Source organism: Myotis yumanensis, unplaced genomic scaffold (assembly GCF_028538775.1).
Source record: "Myotis yumanensis isolate MYYU_CA2020_CCGP unplaced genomic scaffold, mMyoYum1.0.hap1 SCAF_3, whole genome shotgun sequence".
In the NCBI taxonomy this organism is placed as follows: Eukaryota; Metazoa; Chordata; class Mammalia; order Chiroptera; family Vespertilionidae; genus Myotis; species Myotis yumanensis.
Window position 1 is genome coordinate 198152015 of NW_027223754.1, and position 22780 is coordinate 198174794.

Sequence of the window (22780 nt, forward strand, 5' to 3'; positions counted from 1 at the left end):
AGGTTTTCTCTACCTAGCACTTCCTTCTGAGCCCTCACTGGCAGGACCTTTCAGATTCATATTTCTGTCCCAAGCAGTCTAGTCTTATTCTCCCATGCTACTCAGAACTCTTCCGGCCTCTCCCCACTGCACAATTACAAAGCCACTTCCACATTTTAATGTATTTGTTACAGCAGCATCTCACTTCCTGGTACCAGAATCTGCATTAGTTTCCCAGAGCTGCTGTAACAAATGACCACATACTTAATACAGTTCTGCATGTTGAAAGCTCAAAATTATTTTCACTGGGCTAACATCAAGGTGTTGGCAGGGCTGGTTCCTTTAGGAGGTCGTAGGGAAGGAGCCATTTCCTGTTTTTCAGGGAACTCCATCCCCAGTCCTTGGTTCATGACCACATCACTTCCAACTCTGCTTCATCATCACATCTCCTTCTCCGACTCTGACCCTCCTGCTTGTCTCTCAGGAGGGCCATAATGACCACATTGGGTCCATCTGGATAATCCAGGATGTTTCTCCGTCGCAGGATCCTTACCTTCATCACGTCTGAAAAATCCCTTTGCCATGAAAGGTCACCTATTTGCAGGTTGTAAACATAAAGATGTGGACACGTTTTGGGAGGATTAATCTGCCTATCACAGCCATGTTCATAATCAACTAAATTCTGTTTAAAATATGTAACCCATGCCCGGCTCAGTGGTTGAACATCGACCTATGAATCATGGTTCAATTCCTGGTCAGGGCACATGCCCAGGTTATGGGCTCAATCCTGATTGTGGGACATGCAGGAGGCAGCCGATCAATGATTCTCTCTCATCATTGCTGTTTCTATCTTTTTCTCCCTCTTCGTCTATGAAATCAATAAAAATGTTTTTAAATTTTATTAAAAAATAAATAAAATATGTAACTCATATTCAATTACATAGTTTCAAGCACTGCCCCCACTAAACTCCCAGCTTACTAAGCTACCATTTGTGTCATTTCCACATTTCAAATGTTGGTTCTTTTAAAAGTTTCAGCAAGAAGAAAATCAGCAACAAAATAAGACTATGTGTTGAATCACAATTCCCAAAGCTGTCGATATCTGAGTAATTCCTTGACTCATAATTATTGCTTGGAGTATTCAAACCCCTATCATGAAATCATAACTATTCTGGAGTTGAAAGATACCTAAAGGAGCATCTCAATTTCAAGGATGATGAAAATAAGGCCTAAGGAGGTTAAATGATTTACCCAATGGCATAAACTCCAACATAGAGGAGAGGGAACATAAATTTAGCTTAAGAATATCTAATGAGAAGCTGTATGGAAATCTGTTCTAAGAGCAAACATACAGAAAGCTGCTGCATTTACATAAAAAGAATTTCTTAATCTCAGGTCGATTTTTATTTAACCACCTGAGCTTCTTAAGTATTGAGACAAATACAAATAAGGTAGTTTTCTAAATAGCAAGAGGAATTTCAGAAGAAATTCATCAGATTCATGAAACTAGAGATATAGTTGCCAGAATGCTACACATGATGGTTATCAGGACAAATAACAGAGGTTCTACAATTGTCGGTCTAATGACTAGATTGGAAAAAATTCTGAAAGTCTGTGGACCCTACAAGTAGAATAGTTTCTGGTTTCTCTGGATACAAGGCAATTAACTCAGTGCTTTAATGGAAACCTAAGATAAATACCTGGTAATAAAAGTGCATGGCATATAAGTGCTTTTAAGCAAACGGATATATCTTCATTTTAATTTTTAAATAGCACCCAAATTATACTGTGCCCAATGCTACCTACTGCTTTCAAAACAACACACACCAGAACCACTTGATATAAGGACTTTGAACAAGCCAGTGAGAACTGATACTGATATGTGAATTGGCCTTTCAATAAATAAAGGAAAAATACATTTCCATAAATACCAGATATTTTAAGCTGAAAGGAAGAAAAATGTCCTTTTTGACGTATAGAACAAACTAAAGACTCAAAAACTATAACTTTGGGCTATCAGAAGAAGGCAGCATGAGTTTCCCTGGTCTCTCCCCCTTGAAGTTGCAACAAATTGAACAGCTATAACTCAAGAAAGGATTCTCTGCTCGACACACCAACATGGCTGAGCTGTGGACATCGAAACATCTGAAGGTGGGCAAATCAGAATGAACCGGGGAGGACAAGGGAGAGGAGCAGAGATGGGTGCCACAGACACAGCCCAGAGCTCACTGTGAGTCTTTAGAGAGGGGAAGAATCCCTGAGGAACAGACAGATACAGGGAGCAATCCTGCCTTGAGTAGTCCATATGTGCTGGTCTGAGGCCAATGATGGGGTGGGGATGGAGAGGCTTGGGGAGAACTGGGAGATGGAGTACAGAGGTGTGGCTGCGGTTGTCTGGTGGCTGCCATTGTCAGGCAGAAAAACAAAGCCATGGGGCCTGGCGCTTCTCCTCACCCTCTCACAGCTAGCAGAGGGCCCCAGAAGAAGCTGTAGCACCGAGGACCTGCAGCCTGGAGAACTGGAGAGGCAGAAGCATGCTGCAGCCAATCCCAGCATCAGGGGTGGAGATAAGTGGTGAGGCAGCTGAGGTCTGGCAGTCGCCATTACTGGGAGGAGAACAAAGCCACAAAGGCACCAGCTGGCCTCTCCCAGCTCACCCTGTCCCCACCCATGGCGCTGCACTGCCAGCAGTGTCTGGTGGGGGCAGCACTAGGATTTCTTGGGCTCAGCATCCAATCACCCACCACATCTCCCCATGGGGTTGGTGTCCTAAAGTGACTTGGTTACCGAAGAGACACTCACCTCCCCAGGGAATAGAGCATTTTCCACTGCCCCTGAAGAGATCTGAGAAACCAGATCAACTCAAGAGAAACAAAAAAGACTTATGCTTTAGCGCCACCTACTGAGAAACAAAAGAAAGACCTCTTGATCTTCTAAATAGAGACATGCTACACTTTAAAAAAAAAAAAAAATCCTATATAATAAAAGTCTAATATGCTAAGCGTCCAGTCGTCCAGTCAGCCGTTCAACCAATCAAAGCATAATATGCTAATGATATGCTAAGGCTGCTCAACTGCTCACTATGACATGCACTGGCCACCAGGGGGCAGACCTCCAACCTGTAGGTTAGCTTGCTGCTAGGGTCCAGCCGATCAATACTAAACGAATCAGGTCAGACATGCCCTGGAGCCTTCCCGCGGCCCCTCCCCAGCTGGCCAAACTCCTGTGTCCCTCCCCAGCTTCGGTTGTGCACCAGTGGGGTCCCTCAGCCTAGACTGTGCCCTCTCGCAATCCAGGACCCCTTGGGGGATGTCAGAGAGCCAGTTTCGGCCCAATGGCAGAACGACCAGTTGCTATGATGCACACTGACCACCAGGGGGCACATGCTCAACGCAGGAGCTGCCCCCTGGTGGTCAGTGCACTCCCACAGGGGGAGTCCACGCAGCCAGAAGCCAGGCTCATGGCTGGCGAGCGCAGCAGCGGTGGCGAGAGCCTCTCCCGCTTCCACAACAGCACTAAGGATGTCCAACTGCCAGCTTAGGCCTACTCCCAGTGGGGAGCGGGCCTAAGCCATCAGTTGGACATCCCCCTAGGGTTCCCAGACTGCGAGAGGGCACAGGCCAGGCTGAGGGACCCTCCTCCAGTGCATGAATTTTCATGCACTGGGCGTAAAGTAGCTTAATGTTTGAGGATCTTTTCACTGTATAGTCAGGGTGCAGCTGTTTAGGGAAAAGGTTAAAAAATCTCATCGGCAATTTAAGGGTGTGTCAAAATATAAAAATTATCATGGCTGTAAAAATTAGACATTGCTTATAAAAACAGCTTTATTTTCCCTGTTAACAGAAATAATTATCCTAATAAAAATAGAAAGTAGAAAAAAGAAAATCAAAATCACTACATCCAGATAAGCACTTAAACATTTCACTGAACACACTTTCAAACCCAAACACACACACACACACACACACACACACACACACACACAGATAATTTTACATAAATTGGACCATGCATATAATGCTAGTTTGAAATATGTTCACTCTGCTCCTTTAAAAGTCAGGGGTATCTTTTCATTTCAATAAATGCAAAACAATATAATCATTTTAATGGATATAGAATATTATATCATAGAATGCTCCATAATTTAACAAATCCCTATTGTAAGATATTATTCTTGGTTATTGTCTTTTTTGATACAATACACCTTGAAAAACATCCTGTGCTAACCTGTTTACCAACTTGCCCAATTCCCTCCTTAAGGTAAATTCTACAATTAATTTTAATTATCTACAATTAGAAGTGCTGGCTGAGAAACTATAGATATTTTAAACTTAGACCTAACAGAAATTTGCCTAACACTTATTGAGAGCAATTTTCCAGTATTTATTAAGATTCTTAGAGGGGCCCTGGTGAGAGGGGGTGGTCTGCTGAGCTGTGGGGGGCAGGATGGCAGAGTGAGGTCCAAAGGACAGTGTCCCTGCGATGAGGGAGGGGCTGCTGGGCAACAGAGAGAAAAGGGTATGTGATGGGCACAAGTCACAAGGGCAGGAGAGTTAAAAGCACACCCTCCGGGTAGTTTGGGCGTAGGTGGAGAATTTGGTTTCCAGAAAAGAGGAGCAGAGGGACTGGCAGTTGAGGTTGCTAAATCAAAGAGCAGAGGTTTTTAACGAACCAGTGTGTCTGGCTTAAAAGGAAGTCCTCACCGAGTGAACAGCAATGCCTCACACCTGGGCTTCTGCGCACCCTGACCTGTGCGAGGACCGGAGATCTGCAGACCCCCACAGGGCACAGTCTGGTGCAGGAGCGATCATCTCTAAGCCTGCAGAGTCAGTAATCAGCGCCCCCACCCTGTCCTCAGTCACTCAGAGACAAAAACACCTGCAGAAGACCACCGCTAGCCCACCTGCTACAAAGAGTGGGCAACAGGACGCTCTGGGAGCTGTGATAAGGAGGTGTGGAGGAGCCGTCTCAAAAGAGAGCCATGGACAGCCAACCATGTTTCTGTATCGCACACCCTAAAGAGGCCCGCAGTTGGGCATGTTTAATACCCCCGTGGGGAAACTGCAGCAGCAGTTGTACAAGGAGGAGTATACTACATTCAAGTATGCACCGATGTTTGAGAGAGACTTCATACAAAAGAGAAGTGATTGATGTGGACAACAGTGACCAAATAGTAATGGTGGGCATTTGGATGTAAAAGCCTTAAGTGAAGAAATGAAACCCTAGAATATACATATTTGTGACTTAATTCTGACAATATACCAGGGACTGTGATGGCATTAGACCTTGGATGGTGAGCAATACATGCTCCTTACTTTTATGGAACTCACAGCCCAGCACATATTGATAATAATTGTGTAATGGTTAGGATAAATTGTCTTAAAGTCCTATAACAGCTCATATTAAGGTGAAGAGATTCTTTAAGTACCATATGTTGATTTGATTATCTTATTTAGTTTTCCACAACAAATTAATATTGGAATTTGAGTGGGTATCACCAAATTGTCCATTGACATGAAAAATGTTACGGTTCCTTAGATACAATTGCTTCATATTTGTTACAAAATAGGAAAGAATAGTTTTGAGATATAACACTATTCTGGAAAATCACTGTGGATTATTTCCTGTCCTGCACTATTTTTCTCCCCATGCTTTATGTCGGTACACAGGCGTACCTTTGCTATTACACTGTTTTGTTTTGTTTTTAATAACATGCTTTTTCATTTTTGTGTAGAAATATTTCATTGTGGTTTCCAATTTCTTCACTCTGTTTGGCTTATTTTACTTTTTCTGAAATTCCCCTAAGGGCTTGTGGTCCATAGCAGACAATAGGAATTTGAAGGTGGTACAATCGAATTAAAACTGACTTAATGAAGAGCAAAATGGGTTCAAAATTATAGTCAATGTTTTAGTGTTCGCCTCTCATTTTGGGGTTGTACTAATAATGCCACACATTATTCTACAAGGTTCCATTGTGCTAAGAAAAAAATCACTATGCTCTTATAGAGCCCTAGTATGTTTCTTTGTAAATCATTTTATTATTATTTTAATACAAATTATGATTTAATTTCAAAAGAGCATCTTTTAATAAATATTTCTGGATCATAAATATTAAATTGAGTAAATCCATTTTTCTGGAACTAGCATCATGACCAAAATAAAACAACCACATAAAATTATGTAAAATATGTGTTTGCATATGCATATATGTATAGCAAGTTATATAAATATATTACTGACCTTAACTAAAGAAAAATTACAAAGCGAACAAGATACTAACTGGATTTCCAGAGGGGAAAAAGGATTTACTTAAAAACATAGGCAACCGTTTTTATGTTTTATTGTACCTTAAGAAAAGCAAGCTGTTACCTGTGCAAGAATAGGGAAGCCAAGGTTCCTACATCCATTGCAAGGAGTCAGCGCTTCCCAGAGTCCTGAGGGCCCACAAGTGTTTTCATCATCATCTTCTTCTTCCACTTCTCCTGGTGACAAATTTATTGTAGATGAAGTTCTCTGAAATTAAATTTATATTAGACCAATGTATTATATCAATGTTATTTAGATATCTTAACATCAATTAAATTTAAATTTTTATGGTGTACTGTAGCAAGCAAGTCAGCTTAATTCTAGCCATAGTTATGTGACTGCACCATCTGACTCAGCCAAAAAGAACATGTATAAATCAATTTTAAGCTGAAAGTGAAAAAAACCGGGTGGGAAAGATTGATAAGATACAAAGTTCATAACAAAGAACAGGACATGAAAATGACCCAAGTAATAGCTGAATAGCAACAAATGAGAAAAATCTTATGATTTCTAAATGCAATCAGAAGAATAGTGTGCAAATACTTTTTTAGAATAGAAATTACTTAAAAATCCCATTTTTTTCACAATGTCACCAAAAACATAGTCTCCTTTTTGAAAAAATGATTCATAACATGTTATATTATCATATAAAGGAGAGTAATACTTTTTAAGCGAATCATAGGACTTCCATTTTCAACATGGTCTAAACCATAAGGACAAGGACAAAAGGAGTCTGTTAAAAGATGATGAGCAATATCAAGAAAAGTTTTGGATAATAATAAACAGATGAATAGATATTACCCGATTTGGAAAATTTGAGAAAACTGGAAGCCAAGTGCCTGCAAGAGGAGAGAATAAGAAGCAGGCCTGTTCATGCCTCAGCACCCTCCCAAGGGCTTAACGAAGGGAGAGATTCACTACTTCTGAAGGTGTAGGTGCAGATGGGGCTAAAACAGGATGGACACTATATATTAGAAAAAGTTAGACTCCCTAGACCTATCCTCTCACCTACCCAAGAAACTAAATCTTTACCACCTGACAAGAAATTGGAGATTTACTTTCTGGTGAGGTTGAAGCAAAGGGATTATGAATTCTAAGAATGTAGGCACAGTGAGCAGAGGGCCCTCTCTCTAAAAACAAAGGAATTAAGTGAATAAATATCTATAATAGATGAGGAATCCCACCCGACCCCAGTGCCTACCATATTTACCTTAGAGAATATGGAAGCTAGGGTGATATCCCTCCAGACAGGAGAGTAAGCATATTCCTCTCTACAAAAATTAACCTCCTAAGAAAAAAGATCTATAAGTATGTAGGAATATGGTGGGGATCTGTGCCGTAATGCCTGCTATGAAGGCCACATCTGGATAAATTCCACCCGGATAAATAGTTTCTAAGTTTTTAGTTAAATTTGACCAAGAGCCAAAAGCTCACTGCAAGTTTAAAGGAAGTCTTTAACAGAGAACAAAATAAATATACAGAAACAAAGTTATAGAATTAGAAGATATTTGCATCCCTGAAAGAGAACAGAATGCTATCAAACAAATACATAAACTCCAACAGGAAAGTTGGAAAGTAAGTGTGAGGACATTTCCTACAAGATTGAAATAAGTTAAAAACTAAGGTAAGTAGGGGGTCAAACTAAGAGATCCATGTTGAATTAGTAGGGATTTATCAAAGAAATAAGGTGAGAAATTTTGCCAGAAATGAAGAAAAATTCCATATTCAAAGAACCTGCTAAATGCTCATCAAGGGGAATTTTGTTTTTAGAAAAAAAGATAGTAAGTTTGCCTAAAAATCTTTGGAAAGTAGCATTCAGCACAATACTGATAGATCATGACTACTGAAGTTAGTAAAGATATTTTATATATTGAATTGCAAATAGCACCCCCACACCTTCCAAATGTTGTTGCTTTTAAAAATCAAATATAAATCTTTATACAACTATTTTTGACATTCACATCTTGTTTCCCTTTATCGATTTTCAATAACTGAGAAATTATGAAATTAGTCTCCCAATCATAAGTTACTGTCTATAAGACGCAATAATAATAACTACAGTCTTTTGAGCACTATTATTCATTATTTTAATTCACACAACTACCCCTTGAGGTAAATACTAACAGAGAGGTCAGGTAAAACCCAAGGTCACAGAGCTGGAAAGTGGCAGAAAAAGGATTCCCACCCAACTGCCTGACTCTAGAGCTTACCCCTTAACCTTGTGTTGCATGACCTCTCATTGAGCACAATGACCTGTGAAGGCAGTATATTGAACAACCAAGCTGATACCATTGCAGTTTAAATTGAAGAAGCATATTTGTTAATATATTTCTACTGTATGATGATATTCCCCAAAGCATTTTGTTACCTGTGACAGCCAGTGAAAATTTCTGCAGTCTGGTACATAGCCCCATACTTTCATAAGTACACATTTCTCAAATCAGTAATATAAGATGATTATCACAGAGATTTTTGGTCCTGCAGATCATCTGGGTGAAAATACTGGGGAATGTCCAAAACCTTAATATAGCAAGAGCATCAATATGATCAATGCTGTCTACAAAAATGAATAGGATGATCAAATAGGCATCTCCTTCACTAACTCACGATTGGTTTGCCCATCAAGGTTGAGATGGCATGGCAGTATAAGTCATTACATTCTTGGCTAAGAATTATCAATATTTCATAGGCTAATCAGTTCTTTTCTTCCAATGTCTCTTTCTCCTTCTCAAAGAAAAACTCTTATGTCTCTACCCTGTTCATACATCACCAATTATATCACATAATCTTATTAATCTTCAGCTTTCTTATTGCAAAGTAGGCATTATAATAATTCCTACTCAATAGGGGTTTATGAGGACAAAATTAATTGCTTGACAGTAACTGGCAAATAAACAATTATCAATAAATATTGTTATTTATATCATTATTATCTTTATCTTATGTACATACACATAGCAGACACATACAAGTATGGTTTGCTTATCCTACTCAATTGTAAGTCATCTGAAAGCAAACATTGCCTTATTCACACATGTGTTATACATAATGGATTTTAATAATTGTTGGATGAATTATTAAATGACTAAATTTCAGACTATTATTCTCATTTGACTACCTAGAAATTTTTACAAATATTAAGAGGTGTACATAATTGCATCCCAAATCTCATTATTATTATCTTAATTTTATTTAATGGTGGTCATTACCAATAGCATTAGCAAAAATAAAAAAATTTATCAGTGGTTTAGTACTGCCCCCTAAAGACAGTATATAAATTAGCTGTTTAAAACCATAATTTTCCACTTCACTGCTTTACAATTAAAGATGGCTAAGAAAGGTTTTATCAAACTAAACATAATCTTCAATTATATGGGGGAGAAGCCCCATGAACATACAAACTCATAAGTTTCTTTCATTTCAAATGGTTAAAACTTTTTACTGGAGATCAACTATGTTCCTAAAGTTCTAAATGTCAGGAAATTTTTCCATAGAATATGAACCTAAATTTACATAAAATTTCAACTTATTAGATTTATTGGTTAATTCATAGAGATTATGCAGAAGAAATATTGGACCAATTCTATACTGTTTCAAAGAATAAATGTCATAATACATAAATACCATGGAGAAACAAATTTAAGCTCAATCAAAGAAAAATGCTTCTAGAATAACTACCTTAGTCTAACATTTTAAGATATGGGATTTCCTAATGAGGTGATATCTGAATGTAATATAAAAATGTTATTATATGAATATACAAAATATTTTATTTAATTAGTTTAACATATTATAATAGTATATATATTTAACTTGCTCTGACTGTGTTCATCTCATATTCAAATTAGTGAATTCAGCACCTACTTTATTTCATAATGAGAGCATTCACGCCAATCATTAGCGAGCTACTTAGATTTTACCAAAACCTCTACAGGATTTAACTTGCACAACTAAACCCCTCCCCAACAAATATTTTTCTCCTTGGAATGATGGTTGAGTAGAAGGGTGCTTTCACACCCCCTTCCACTAAGAAGTGCCCAGGTTCCTTGGTATCTATTTTCTCCCACAGGTTTTTTTTTTCCATTTGCTCTTCAAATCCCTCTAACCTTTATTATGCAGAGCAGTTTAACTCTAGTGTACACCTAATCTCCAAATTTGCATAGCCAATCCCATTACACAGATGACCTTACATAAGGATTATTCATTTTTGTCGATTTGAAAGGCAACACCAAAAGAAGATATACCCATGTTATTTTTTTAAAATACTTTTTAAAACTGGAATCCTAAGAGCCTACTGGGCCACTGAAAGAGGAGGAAAATTGTAAGGTGTTAAGGTGGTTTATTTATATCAAAACTATAACAGTGCCAATGATCAACCAGATACAGGTCAGTAATGGTTTTTACTCCGGAGGAACAGACTCACTTATCTTACATTCAGTCCTGAGAAAGAGATCACAGTTTAAAGCATTAGCCATGTTCAAACAACTTAGTGTCAAATGTGATATTTTTATCAGCTCATAAACACTAAACATCTGTTCAAAATTTTCTGAAAATAACTCTGCAATGCTCCCCTATGCTATCTTTTCCCCACAGCCATTTCCTCTAGGTTACTGAAATTCATCAAGCCTACAATGTGTAAGTCTTCTAAAAAACAAAATTTCTCTCGGAATCATTTGGAATTAGGTATCAATTCTAAATTGCATTTATAGTTGCATGGGAAAAAACAAATCTTTATGCAATGAGTACACTAAGTCCACCTCCTAGCATCCACACACAAAAATTATGTTACTGTGCATGGTGACATGCTAAACTCGGGGATTTGCCACTATCAAAAGTATTTCACATTTATTAAAAAGTAGAATTGCTATTAGAGCAATTATTTTAGTTGCACGAATATTGAAAGATAGATTAAGAAGAACTGTTCTCTCTTTTTTAAAATATATTTTTATTGATTTCAGAGAGGAAGGGAAGAGGGGGAGATAGAAACATCAATGTTGAGAGAGAATCATTGATTGGCTGCCTCCTTCGTGCTTCCCACCAAGAATCTAGCCCACAAACCAAGCATGAGCAAGTGCCCTGACCTCCTGGTTCATAGGTTGACGCTCAATCACTGAGCCACACTGGCCAGGCCAGAGCTGTTCTCTTTTTAATAGTACATGAAGCAATCCTTACAATTCCTCTAAGACACTCAGTTCCAACACATTTTGTCCCCACCTACTACCTGTTTATATAGTTGACATCCTTTCATAGTCATCTGGGAAACTTTAAAGAAGAATGCATTTGGTTTGCTACTCTACTTTAATACAATCAATTTGCATGTTCTTTTTAAAATTTTTATTAAATTTACTTGGGTGACATTGGCTAATGAAATTATATAGGTTTCAAGTGTACAATTTTAAAATACATCATCTGTATGTTCTTTTATCTCTTAAAACTTCTGTGCATTTATCAGACTCTAGCTTAATGATACTATTTATTCTTCCAAAATTAGAAAAAAGTCTAAACTAATGTCAGGTTTATGCACAAGAGACAGGAGCTAATGTCAAAAAAGTTAAAGGTTACTCTATAAAGTTTATTCAAGTTTAGTTTGCAATTTCAGCAAGACTGAGTATGAAAGGCAAAATGTGTAACTTTTGGAAAACTAAACTATCCTTCATGGCAGATCATTTTATATAAATAAATACTATTTGGGCAATGCAAGGATAAGTACACATATGTAATACCTTAATCAATAAAGAAATTAAAAATAAATAAATACTATTTTTCAAATAGTTTCTCCTTTAGGATCAAAATTATAAAGGTCTTATTTAAATACATAATATGCACCCATTTTAAATGTAGAGTTGGGCATTTTTGATAAATGTATACACCTGTGTAATGACCACCACAATCAAGACACATGATGTGGAGCATCTTTGCAGATGGTATTTGCCATCTGTATGTCTTCTTTGGGGAAGTGTCTGTTAAAGTCTTTGACCCATTTGGTACGGTGTGCGCAGAATGTTTCTCACATCTATGTTTCTCTCTCCTCCCCCCTTTTTCACTCTCTAAAAATCAATAAAAACATATATTTTTGAATGTCTTTATTTTTACAGTAATGTTGACCTCATACAATAACTTGGGAACAACCCTCATCCTTTATTTTAAGAAAGGGTTTTTAACAGTAAACCACCTGGGCTTGAAGTTTCTTTGTGGGAAAGATTTTAGTTAATAGAAAATTAATTACCCCTTACATTAATCTAATTAAATTTATATTGTTCACGTCCACTATTTCAAACAAATTCACTACACAGTTTTAATTATCTATTGATCAACAACTGCTGTCTACAAGACTAAACTTGTGGGGGAAAGGAATGATAAATATGTCATGAACTCTGAACTCAAGGCATAAAAAGATGTGTAGATAAGTAATTAGAAAGTAAAACTAGGCCAAATGATGAGCATTACAGAGATAAAGAAATAAGGTGTTAGGAGAACATAAAGAAGGAACAATTATTTCCAACTGAGTGTGAAGAGGAGAGAATGCAGAGAAGCACCTGCATTTAAGCAAAAGCACCTTCTAGATACAAGTTCTGAGGAGAAGAGGGGGGTGAGAAAAGGTGGGGGCATCATATGATCCTGGTATGTGAATGTGCTTACCACATCTGGCAAATCCGGTGTCAGGAAGGGCATAGTGAGGAGGGAAAATACATCGGGGCTTTATTGTGGAAAACGGTTGATTTGAAACCAGTTCAACATCTGCCAAAGCCCAACTTTCTACTGTTAATTCTATGATGATTATAAATTTTTTAAAAGCCTGTATTTGGCTGGGTACAAAAAATTCAGAGACTATTTCTCTTCTCTGAATTTCCATAGTACATACAAATGACCTTGGCAACTCAAATCTATTGTTTTTAACTATTTGCTACTATGCACTGTAATATATTTTATCTTTATGATTTAGGGGCAATATTTTCTATTTGTGTGACCAGCAAAATGGCCAGCACTGTTCTAGGCACATTATATGCATAGACTTTTGACTAGACAACTCTGGCCCATTCTCATTCTCTATATTTTCTTTCAACAATTATAAAACAGAGAGGCCCTCAGTGCTAGTGTGTATGTAAATATATGCTCACCTGTATGTATGTGTGTGTGTGTGTATGTGTGTGTGTGTGTGTACTGGACTGAGAAACAGATAATAAAAGATATGTTTGATAAGGAGGACATGTGAAAAAAGACTTTCAATAACTCCACAATCAAAAAATTAAAATTATCATTCTTAAATGATAATATTTTACCATTTTCAATATATAACAGCATATTACTTGCATTCCTCAAATTTATATTATATACAAGGTTATTTCTAGTCTACTTAGTTTCATCCATTTTCAGAGGAAGCAATTATTCAGTTATATGAAAAAAATAGAATAGCAAGGAATGTGATTGAAATGTATATTAATTAAACCATCAAAAAGTAACAAAACTTAACTGAAGCATTTTATATTAAAAATTAAATGAATACAAATTAGACATTAAGTCTGTTAGATCAGCAGAAAACTGATTAACTCTAGGTCATACTGACATGAAATCAAAGTAGAATAAATAAAATGGGAATAGAAATTGGGGATTTTGCACACTCTTATTAATATTAATGTAGCCAAGGATATGTTAAGGACATATACTGCTAAGAGATGTAAGAAATGGTTTAGACTAATGATTTGATACTTTGTGGTGACTTCCATGATTCACATTATTTGATGGAGAAACTACACAATAAGCAATGGTCCTCAATTTTTTTTTTAAAAAAGAGGAAATATATTCTATTACAAGTCTGAAGGAGAACATAAATTCTTAACTTTGTAATCTCAAAGGAGAATAGAAATAAAAAACATATAATCAGCTTCAGTTCACAAAAAAAAACAAAACAAAATAACAAAGCCACAGAAAGACTAAAATACAGTAGATGTTAGATAGGTTAATATTTGCAAATTCTATTGCAAGATCAAAACATTCTCTTAACATAGATAAAGTCCAGAAAATAAATCTAGTAAGTTTAAAAATGCATGGAGAACATAACAATGGAAAACTATAAATGGTCAAAAGAACAATGGGCACAGAATCTTTTAAATGTATCCAATTAAAAAAATTTATACCATAACAAGAATAAGCCCAAAATGGATTAAAGATTTAAATGTAATACTCAAAACCATAAAACACCTAGAAGAAAACACAGACAGCAAAATATCTTAGCAATATTTTTTCTGCTGTTTCTCCTCAGGCAAGAGAAAAAAAAGAAAAAATAAATAAATTGTACTACATCAAACTAAAAGGTTTTTTTGCACAGTAAAGGAAACCATAAACAAACTGACACCCTACTAAATGGAAGAAGATATTCAACAATGATACAGCTGATAAGGAGTTAAGGTCCAAAATTTATAAAGAACTCACACTACTCAACACACAAGAAAAACAAATAATCCAATTTAAAAATGGGCAGAGGACCTGAACAGACAATTCTCCAAAGAAGACATACAGATGGCCAATAGACATATGAAAAGATGCTCAATGTCACTAATTATCAGAGAAATGCAAACTAAAACCATAAGAAGATATCACCTCACATCTGTCAGAATGGCTATCAATAAATCAACAAACAAGTGTTGATAAGGATGTGGAGAAAAAGGAACCCTCATGCACTGTTGGTGGGAATGCAGATTTGTGCAACCACTATGAAAACAGTATAGAGTTACCTCAAAAATTTTAAAAGGGAACTGCTTTATGATCCAGCAATTCCACTTCTGGGAATATATCCAGAGAAACCCAAAACACTATTTTGAAAGAATATGCAAGGTGGGGCAAAAGTAGATTTATAGTTGTGAGTATGTAAAACACAGAGTTTATTCTTATATTCTTTTTTAAAATTTTATTTTATTGTTTAAAGTATTACAAATAGTAGTACATGTCTCCTTTATTTATTAATTATTGTATTATTTTCCAAACTTAGTTTTGCCCCACCCTATATGCACCCCTATGTGCATTGCAGTGTTATTTACTATATTCAACATATAGAAACAACCCAAGTGCCTATCAAAAGACAAGAGGATAAAAAAGTAGTGGCACATATATATGATGGAAAAAGAATGAAATCTTACCATTTACAACAGCATGGAAGGACCTAGAAGATATTATGCTAAGTGAAATAAGTCAGACAGCAAAAGACAAATGCCATATGACTTCACTTATATGTGGAATCTAAAGAACAAAATCAATAACAACCAAAATAGAAATAAACTCATAGATACAAAGAACAGACTGATGGCTACCAGAGGGGAGAGGATTTGGAGGGCTGGGTGGAAAAGGTGAGTGGATTAACAAATACAAGTTGGTAGCTATAAAATAGCCACGGAGGTGTAACATTCAGCATAGAGAATATAGTCAATAATATTGTAATAATTACTTAAGGTGCCAACTGGGTACTGGGAATATTAGGGGAAACACTTGTAAAGTATATGGTTGTCTAACTACTATGCTATACACATGAAACTAATACAAAATAATATTAAATGTCAACTGTAATTGAAAAATAAAATTTAAAAAAATTTAAAAATGCTTGTTATTCACAAGCACTTTCATGAACAATTACTGAATATATTTTTGACCTAATGAAACACAATCATAATATCCCTGATGAGATGTGTGTGCTACTAACTGCTATATATTGATATGTTACTCTCATGTGGCACTTTTTTTTTTTTGCAGAGGCCCTTTCATATAGTACTTTTGATTTTTTTAAAAACATTGCTTTCACTTACATAACTTTAGAATGAATGTGTCAATTTGCATAAAGAACTAATAAAATAATTACCAAAAAGTCAAATTTTCTTTGTACACAATAGAATCACAACAACCATATGTCTAAATAATCCCTTACCATTTACAGCACACAATTTACAGAATCTTAATGAGTTTTATAAGCATTAACAAAATAAATCTCAAGGCCTCCTCAAGGATAGCTATGATTTCCATTCCTCCCAGTTTATACACAAAGCCAGATCACACTAGTCCACAGAGTGAAGTATGTCTACGGTACGTGAAGGTCATAGAGGTGAACAAAACAGGAATCTAGATCACATTTTGGTAACCATGACTCAAGAGGCAAAAATTAGCAACAAAAACATATTAAGGAATTTTTAAACACTTAAAAATAATTGAACTCTTTTTGTGAAAAGATGTGAAGCTTCTTTTAGAGTGCATACAACATTGCAATATAAGACATGATGTCTCCACAGAAGGTATTTTTAATGCTTGTTTTGTGTATCTGTCTTTCTGTGTGCGTGAAATAAACTGGCTGAGTTTGTTTTCCAGTGAAGAGACTTTCTTGTCCTGATAGAAATGTTCCAGGTCTTTAGTCTTAGTTTATCTTTGACTTGTATGCAAGGTAAGTTTAGAGTTAGGTTCATTTCTAATCCTTCATCAGTTTTATCTGTCGCAGTGAACATGATGGTGTGCATACTGAAGAGATGAAACGGTCTAGATAAAAGCTTCAGAAGCAAGTCTTTGAGGTTAATTTCTCACTTCAAGGCCCAGTTTTGAACTGAGTGAAAGTAAATAAACAATACTATCTAAAATATCATTCTCTCTCAGAGGTAAGAACTGGTAAAGGTAGTCTATATCGGACTTGTATGTCTGTATTCCTAATATCCACAGTATGTGGCACAGAGTTAGTATGCAAAGGTAAATTTAACATGCTTCCTTTATATGCTTAACAGCACCAATAAATGCTTTTTGACTGAAATATTTTGCTAATTTACACTAGCAAAGGAAATAAAAATTGATCATGTTTTCTCCAAAAAACAACAGCTACCTTTAATTAATGGCCAGCTTAACAATGCTGGGTGTTTTTAAAAACGTTTCTCTTTTACAATTTTTTTAAGTAGAAAGGAAGCTTCCAGATACACCAAGACAAGTTGAAAAGTATGGCCATACCCCTCAGCCTGTGCAACATTCTTGCCATCTGCCGGTATTTGATGAACTCTCTCAAATCCAACATCAAATGCCCGACTTGAAATGCCTGAGCCACATCCTGTCTCGCTGAGACATTAAACCCATGCTGGATTAGTCATCTGTCTGAGATACTCAATTGGGAGGTATCAAAAGCATCAGCAAGCTCTGATTTACCAGATGCTACTGTTGACTCATTCCCCAATGCTCCACCTTGATCATCCTAAAGGAAAACTAATTTCATCTAGAAGAAATAAATTATTTTGTTCCCTAGCTATGGAGTTCTATCATCTGAAAACCCCTCTCAAATACACACAACTCCGACCAAACAGAACTACTCCAAACAGGTCTGGCCCCATACCATTACATCTGCCTCTTACATCACCAGAAAGTCCCATCCTGTCATTGCCAAGGCACAGCCTCTTCCTGGGGCAGCCTGCGTATAATAACTGGTCAGTGAGGTCAAGCCACCTCCTCCCAACTCAGGACAATTCTGAAGGGCCAAGCTGAGAGGGACCATAGAGTGGGCAGCAACGAATACCTTCTCCAATGAGGCCTGAATCACAGCCTTGCAGAGAAGGACTCTCCCCCAAGTTCGACCTCCCTCGGGTGCTCTCCCTCGGTCATTGAATACTTTTATATTTTGTTCTACATCTTTATAATTACTCTCATATCATGGTTTCAAAATCTTTTCTTTTAAGCTTTGCCTTTTTGAATTTCTATGTGGCATCTGTCTGCTACCTGATCCAGACTGAAACAATACCTTTAGTAAGGAGAGAGCCAAGGATGTACCATAGCTGAAAATAGAAAGCAATGAGTGGTGCTTGACACTAGAAAGGGTAGTCAGTGACTGAAAAGCAGAATGAATAGCTAGTGTTTCACACCAAGGGATATATTCCTTAAGATACATTTTTCAAAGAACAGAAAACTGTATTTGATTCCCTAGCCTAACCAGAAAAACACAAAAGCCAGAGTAAGAGGTCAAACTTCATTCTAGATGTCTCTCTAGACGGATGGTTGCTAGGCATCGCAAATTGAGTGCTCATATCAAAGTAAGACAGTATTGAGAACATTAAAAATCTCAAAGTTTATTTTTCACTCATTCGATAATTCAAATTCATTCAACAACACAGGCAATGGGCTGGTGATTCTCCCAAGTTTCATCCTGTACTTGGAAATGCACCAATATTCCCCATTCACCATGGACACCCACATGCTTACACATACTAGCACATACACAAACAAACGGAATATATGCATCCACATTTTAAAATTCCACTCCTTCCATAAATTCTTCTCTAATTAATGAAAGCACATCTTTCCAATGCGCGTTTTCCTATCTAAAACTGCAGCGCCCTTGAATCTAACTCTTGAACAATTCTTTTGATCAATATTGTAATTACTTAATTAATGCATGCATTCATCTAGTATTGTTCATCATTGCCTCCTCAGTGTTGCCTTTTTTAAACAATAAAATCCTTGAGAGTAAAAAATATGCCTGAGTCCAGCAACTGAGAAGACTTCCAGCAATACTTGGTGATAACATTGCGGCCCTGTGCACAGTGGTGGCACAAGAGATGTTGGCTGACAGAATGGAAATAATAGCCTTGACAAATGTTGAAGGATGAGGCCTTCTTGTATTGTAGTTTTAAATACCCTATAACTTCTGGTCAAATCCCTTTACTTGCTATAAGATGCAAAAAAAAAATAATTGGCAAGGCTTGCTCAAGATTTTATACTTTGGAGGAGAGAGTATATATATTCATCAATGCAGGCAACTGAAACATAATACAGTAAAATGAAAGAATTTTGATACAGTAATTCCATTTTAATTTCAATGCACAGGTGCTGGCACTGATAAATGTAACCTGGAGATTTAATTCAGTGAAATCTTCTCCTTCAGGCATATTTAAAAGGAGCTGTTTGCATTTTCCTGCATATGATTATTCTAACCCTGAAAGCACCTTTTAAATATGAATTATAAATCCAACTGCCTTAAAATGAAACTAAAAGAGTTTTTCCCCCCAAGTCGTTAGTAAATAAGAAATGGATGTCATAGAATTATTTTCTGTTTAGAGGGCTACACCACCTCCTGACTAGGTAATTCATGTTTAATTTTTTAATGTATTGTGAGTTTACCAAAGTTTGTACAGAAGGTAATTTTTAAAGTGTTAAAATGTTGTAACGTTTGAGTTTTTAGTGCTGTAATTTTTCTAATGTGTTATCCCTCCTCCAAGAAGGACATTTCACAAAAGGAAGCAACCCTTAGTCAGGCAGGATGGAGGAGAGCACGGGAGGGTTAAATAGTGATGGAAGGAGACTTGACTCAGGGTGATGAACACAGTACAGTGTACATATGATGTGTTGTAGAATTGTGCACCTGGAGCCTGTATAATTTTGTCAACTAGTGTCACCCCAATCTCTCTATATAAAACCCTAATATGCAAATAGACTGAACAGTGGAACAACCGAACAGCTGAACAACCGGTCGCTATGACGTGCACTGACCACCAGGGGGTGAGCGGAACATGGCAGGCATCGGAAGCAGATGGAAACATGGTGGGCATCAGCTTCAGTGGAATGGTGGAGCAGGCTAGTGGGGGCACCGGACTAAGGCGGGAGGCTGGTTGCTGTCATCAGGGCAAGCCTCTGGTAGTTACTGAAAATTCTTTCCTCCCGTACACCATGGTCCTGCCTGGTGCTCACACCCACTGCTGGTGCCAGAGTTGCCACTCGCACCCACTGCCGGCACCCGGCGCCAGCCCCCATGATCGCTTGGTGCTGTCAGCGGATGCAAGTGGTGGCTGCCGGTCCAGATCGCCCCTCAGGGCTTCTCCATCTCCCCCCAGACGGGTGCAAGTGGGGCCAACATCATCAGTGTGTGGGAGCGGTGGCAGGAGCAGGGCTGCCAGAAGAGAGGGGACTAGGGCCCATGGCAGGAGGGACCAGAGGGGGCGTGGAGGATGGGCTGAGACCCGCCCCTGTGCCCACCGCAGCCTTGGGGCCCACAGTTCCTTTCAAAGTGCATGAATTCATGTACTGGGCCCCTAGTAAATTCAATAAAAAGGAGAAATAAACAAACAAACTCAGCTCGGTCATCACTTTTGTGAAGTCATTCTGAACCCTGCTCTCTCCTAGGAGATTCCCTGTGTGTTACTCTATTCCCAGGATATATTTCTTTCTTTATCTCATTAATCCTGTCTTACGATAATTTCTTTACAAATGTGTCACCTTGCTATCCCGTACGTCCCATGAAGACTCGTCTTTATTCCCAGTAACTAACAGAGCCTGGCACCGTGTAAGTGCACCATAAAAGTCTGATAAATTGAATAATAAATCTAAAGTAGAAATATTTTAACTTGATTTTGGGCATAAGTTATTGTGTATTATTGTTTCTGTGATTAATCCCTGTAGAACAGCCATTACATTTGGCAAATTGTATTAACATTTAAATTACAAAGGACAATGAATTAAGAAAAATAATTGCTAAAATCAGTAGCACAACTTAGGCCTTTTAAGCAGTTCATTTCAAGCTTGACTTTACTGTAGGCCCACCCAAAGAATAGTTTTTGTTCCCAAATCGAAGTTAAATAATAGCAATATAGATGTGTAAATAAGAACAGAAAGTAAGAACATAATCAGCCCAGTTCTCTGACAGGTGGGATGGAGCTGGGGTACATGAAACAGTAAGGAAAGTTCCCTGTGGGCTAACTTGGGAGGGTTCATTTGGCTTCCTCTCTCCATAGGCAGATGGAGGCATGTTTCCCCTGCATAGCTTCTGAGAATGCAATGAGGAGAGAGGATTGGGACGCTCCTGGGGAACAAGCATAGAACTGTTCCCTTAGATTACGGCTTAGATTTAAAAATAGATTGAAATGAGTATCCCCAGGGAGAACTAACCCAAGACAAGACATTCCAACATTGCTAAACTCATTTCCCTGTTACTGCGCCCACAACAGGTACTAATATATAATATATAAATATAAATATTAAGTATATGTACACATACATTTTTCCAAAGGAAACTGTGCCAATTTCCAAATAAAGCTCAACTGGATCTCAATTCTGCCTCCTCTCATAAGGAAATTAGGTTCTCCAGCTTAGTCCTGGCATTCCTAAACCAGGGTAAGAAACTGGAAGCTAAGAAGCTGTTGGTGGTTCCCCAGTTAAATCCCTAGAAGTGTAATACATGTCTGATAGCCCTTCAAATTAGAGGACGTTTCCAGGAATTGATAAGGGGGAAAAAATGACAGACTGAACACACACACACACACACACACACACACACAAACACACACACACACACACCTACCTTCCCTGGCTCCACAAATGCCATTAAAATAGCAGAAACGTAATTATAAAGGCACAAACACATAAAGATAAGCAGAATGAGAGGAATCTGAAGTAATGACATTCTGAAAGCTATAGATACATGACAAATGACTAAGCTGATATGAGAAACATTCAAAGGAGCCTATGGGAAAAACGAAAAATCAACCTAATGATAGCCTAGAAGACCCACAAATTTCATACCAGACATGCCTAGAACATTGTCTAAAAGCAAAAGAACTTCGGCAAGAACTGAAGAACTATTTGAAAGGGTATTTAAACAGCAGTTAATTCCCATATGTTTTCCCTGCTCTTTCATAGCCTGATGATTATTTCTCCTTCAATCTTTCAAAAGACTGAAGTTTATTCTCCGGAAAGAGTAAAATAACTGTCTCAAACAGTCAAAGGTAAGGTAACATACCAAAGACAGGGTGGTTGAGAAAACACAGGCACACTGAATCCTGACATCCCCGAGCCCCCTTTCCCGAATTGCCCCCAATAACATCCCATTAGGACCTTGCAAGGGTAATTCTAGGATATATGTCTAGCTCAAGAGTAAACATCTAATGATACTGACATCAAAGTTTCCCCAACAAAACAGCTCCATTAGACCAACCTAAAGACAAGCTCACAGTGACAAGAGTATCGAGAAGATAGTACGGTAATCACCTTAAATTTCTCAAGGAAACTTATTTCCAACTCTAAAGTTGTATACCCAGTCTAACTATCAATCAGGGGTTAGGATAGAATAGAGGTATTTTCAGAAAATTACTGGGAGATGTGCTCCCTTAAAGCAAGAAGAGGCACAGGATGTAGAGAGTGAGGTCCAACATAGGAGAGAGGCAATAGGAATCCCCCGGTGATGTTGAAGAGAACGCCAAGTCTGATACCTGTGCAGGAGCAGAAGGTGACCAGTCCAGGTCTGAGCAAATAGAAAGACTGGGGTGACATTCTTCAAAGATATCCAATGTACAGAATACCTGATGGATCGGAATATCTTGAGACAATATGAGCTCAGAATCATATTGACTATATGTATATGCATGGAAAACTTACCATAATGAAAAAAATAAAGACAATTATTAACTCTGGGGAAAACAAAAACATTGTAAAGAAAAAGCAATCAGTGTACTATATGGATCAGTAAACTTTATTGCTGTCAACAAACATAATAAAGTAAATG

At 37.4% G+C, this 22780-nt stretch overlaps 1 protein-coding gene across 5 annotated transcripts in view; it reads right to left on the reverse strand.

The window, feature by feature from the left end:
* Nucleotides 1-22780, reverse strand: part of ANKS1B (ankyrin repeat and sterile alpha motif domain containing 1B) — a 792232-nt gene that overhangs the window by 602494 nt on the left and 166958 nt on the right. For all 5 annotated transcript variants that reach the window (XM_070410887.1, XM_070410886.1, XM_070410885.1 and 2 more), the window contains exon 9: nt 6349-6492. In XM_070410887.1, the coding sequence (XP_070266988.1) occupies nt 6349-6492 (144 nt within the window). The remainder of the gene's footprint in view (nt 1-6348; nt 6493-22780) is intronic.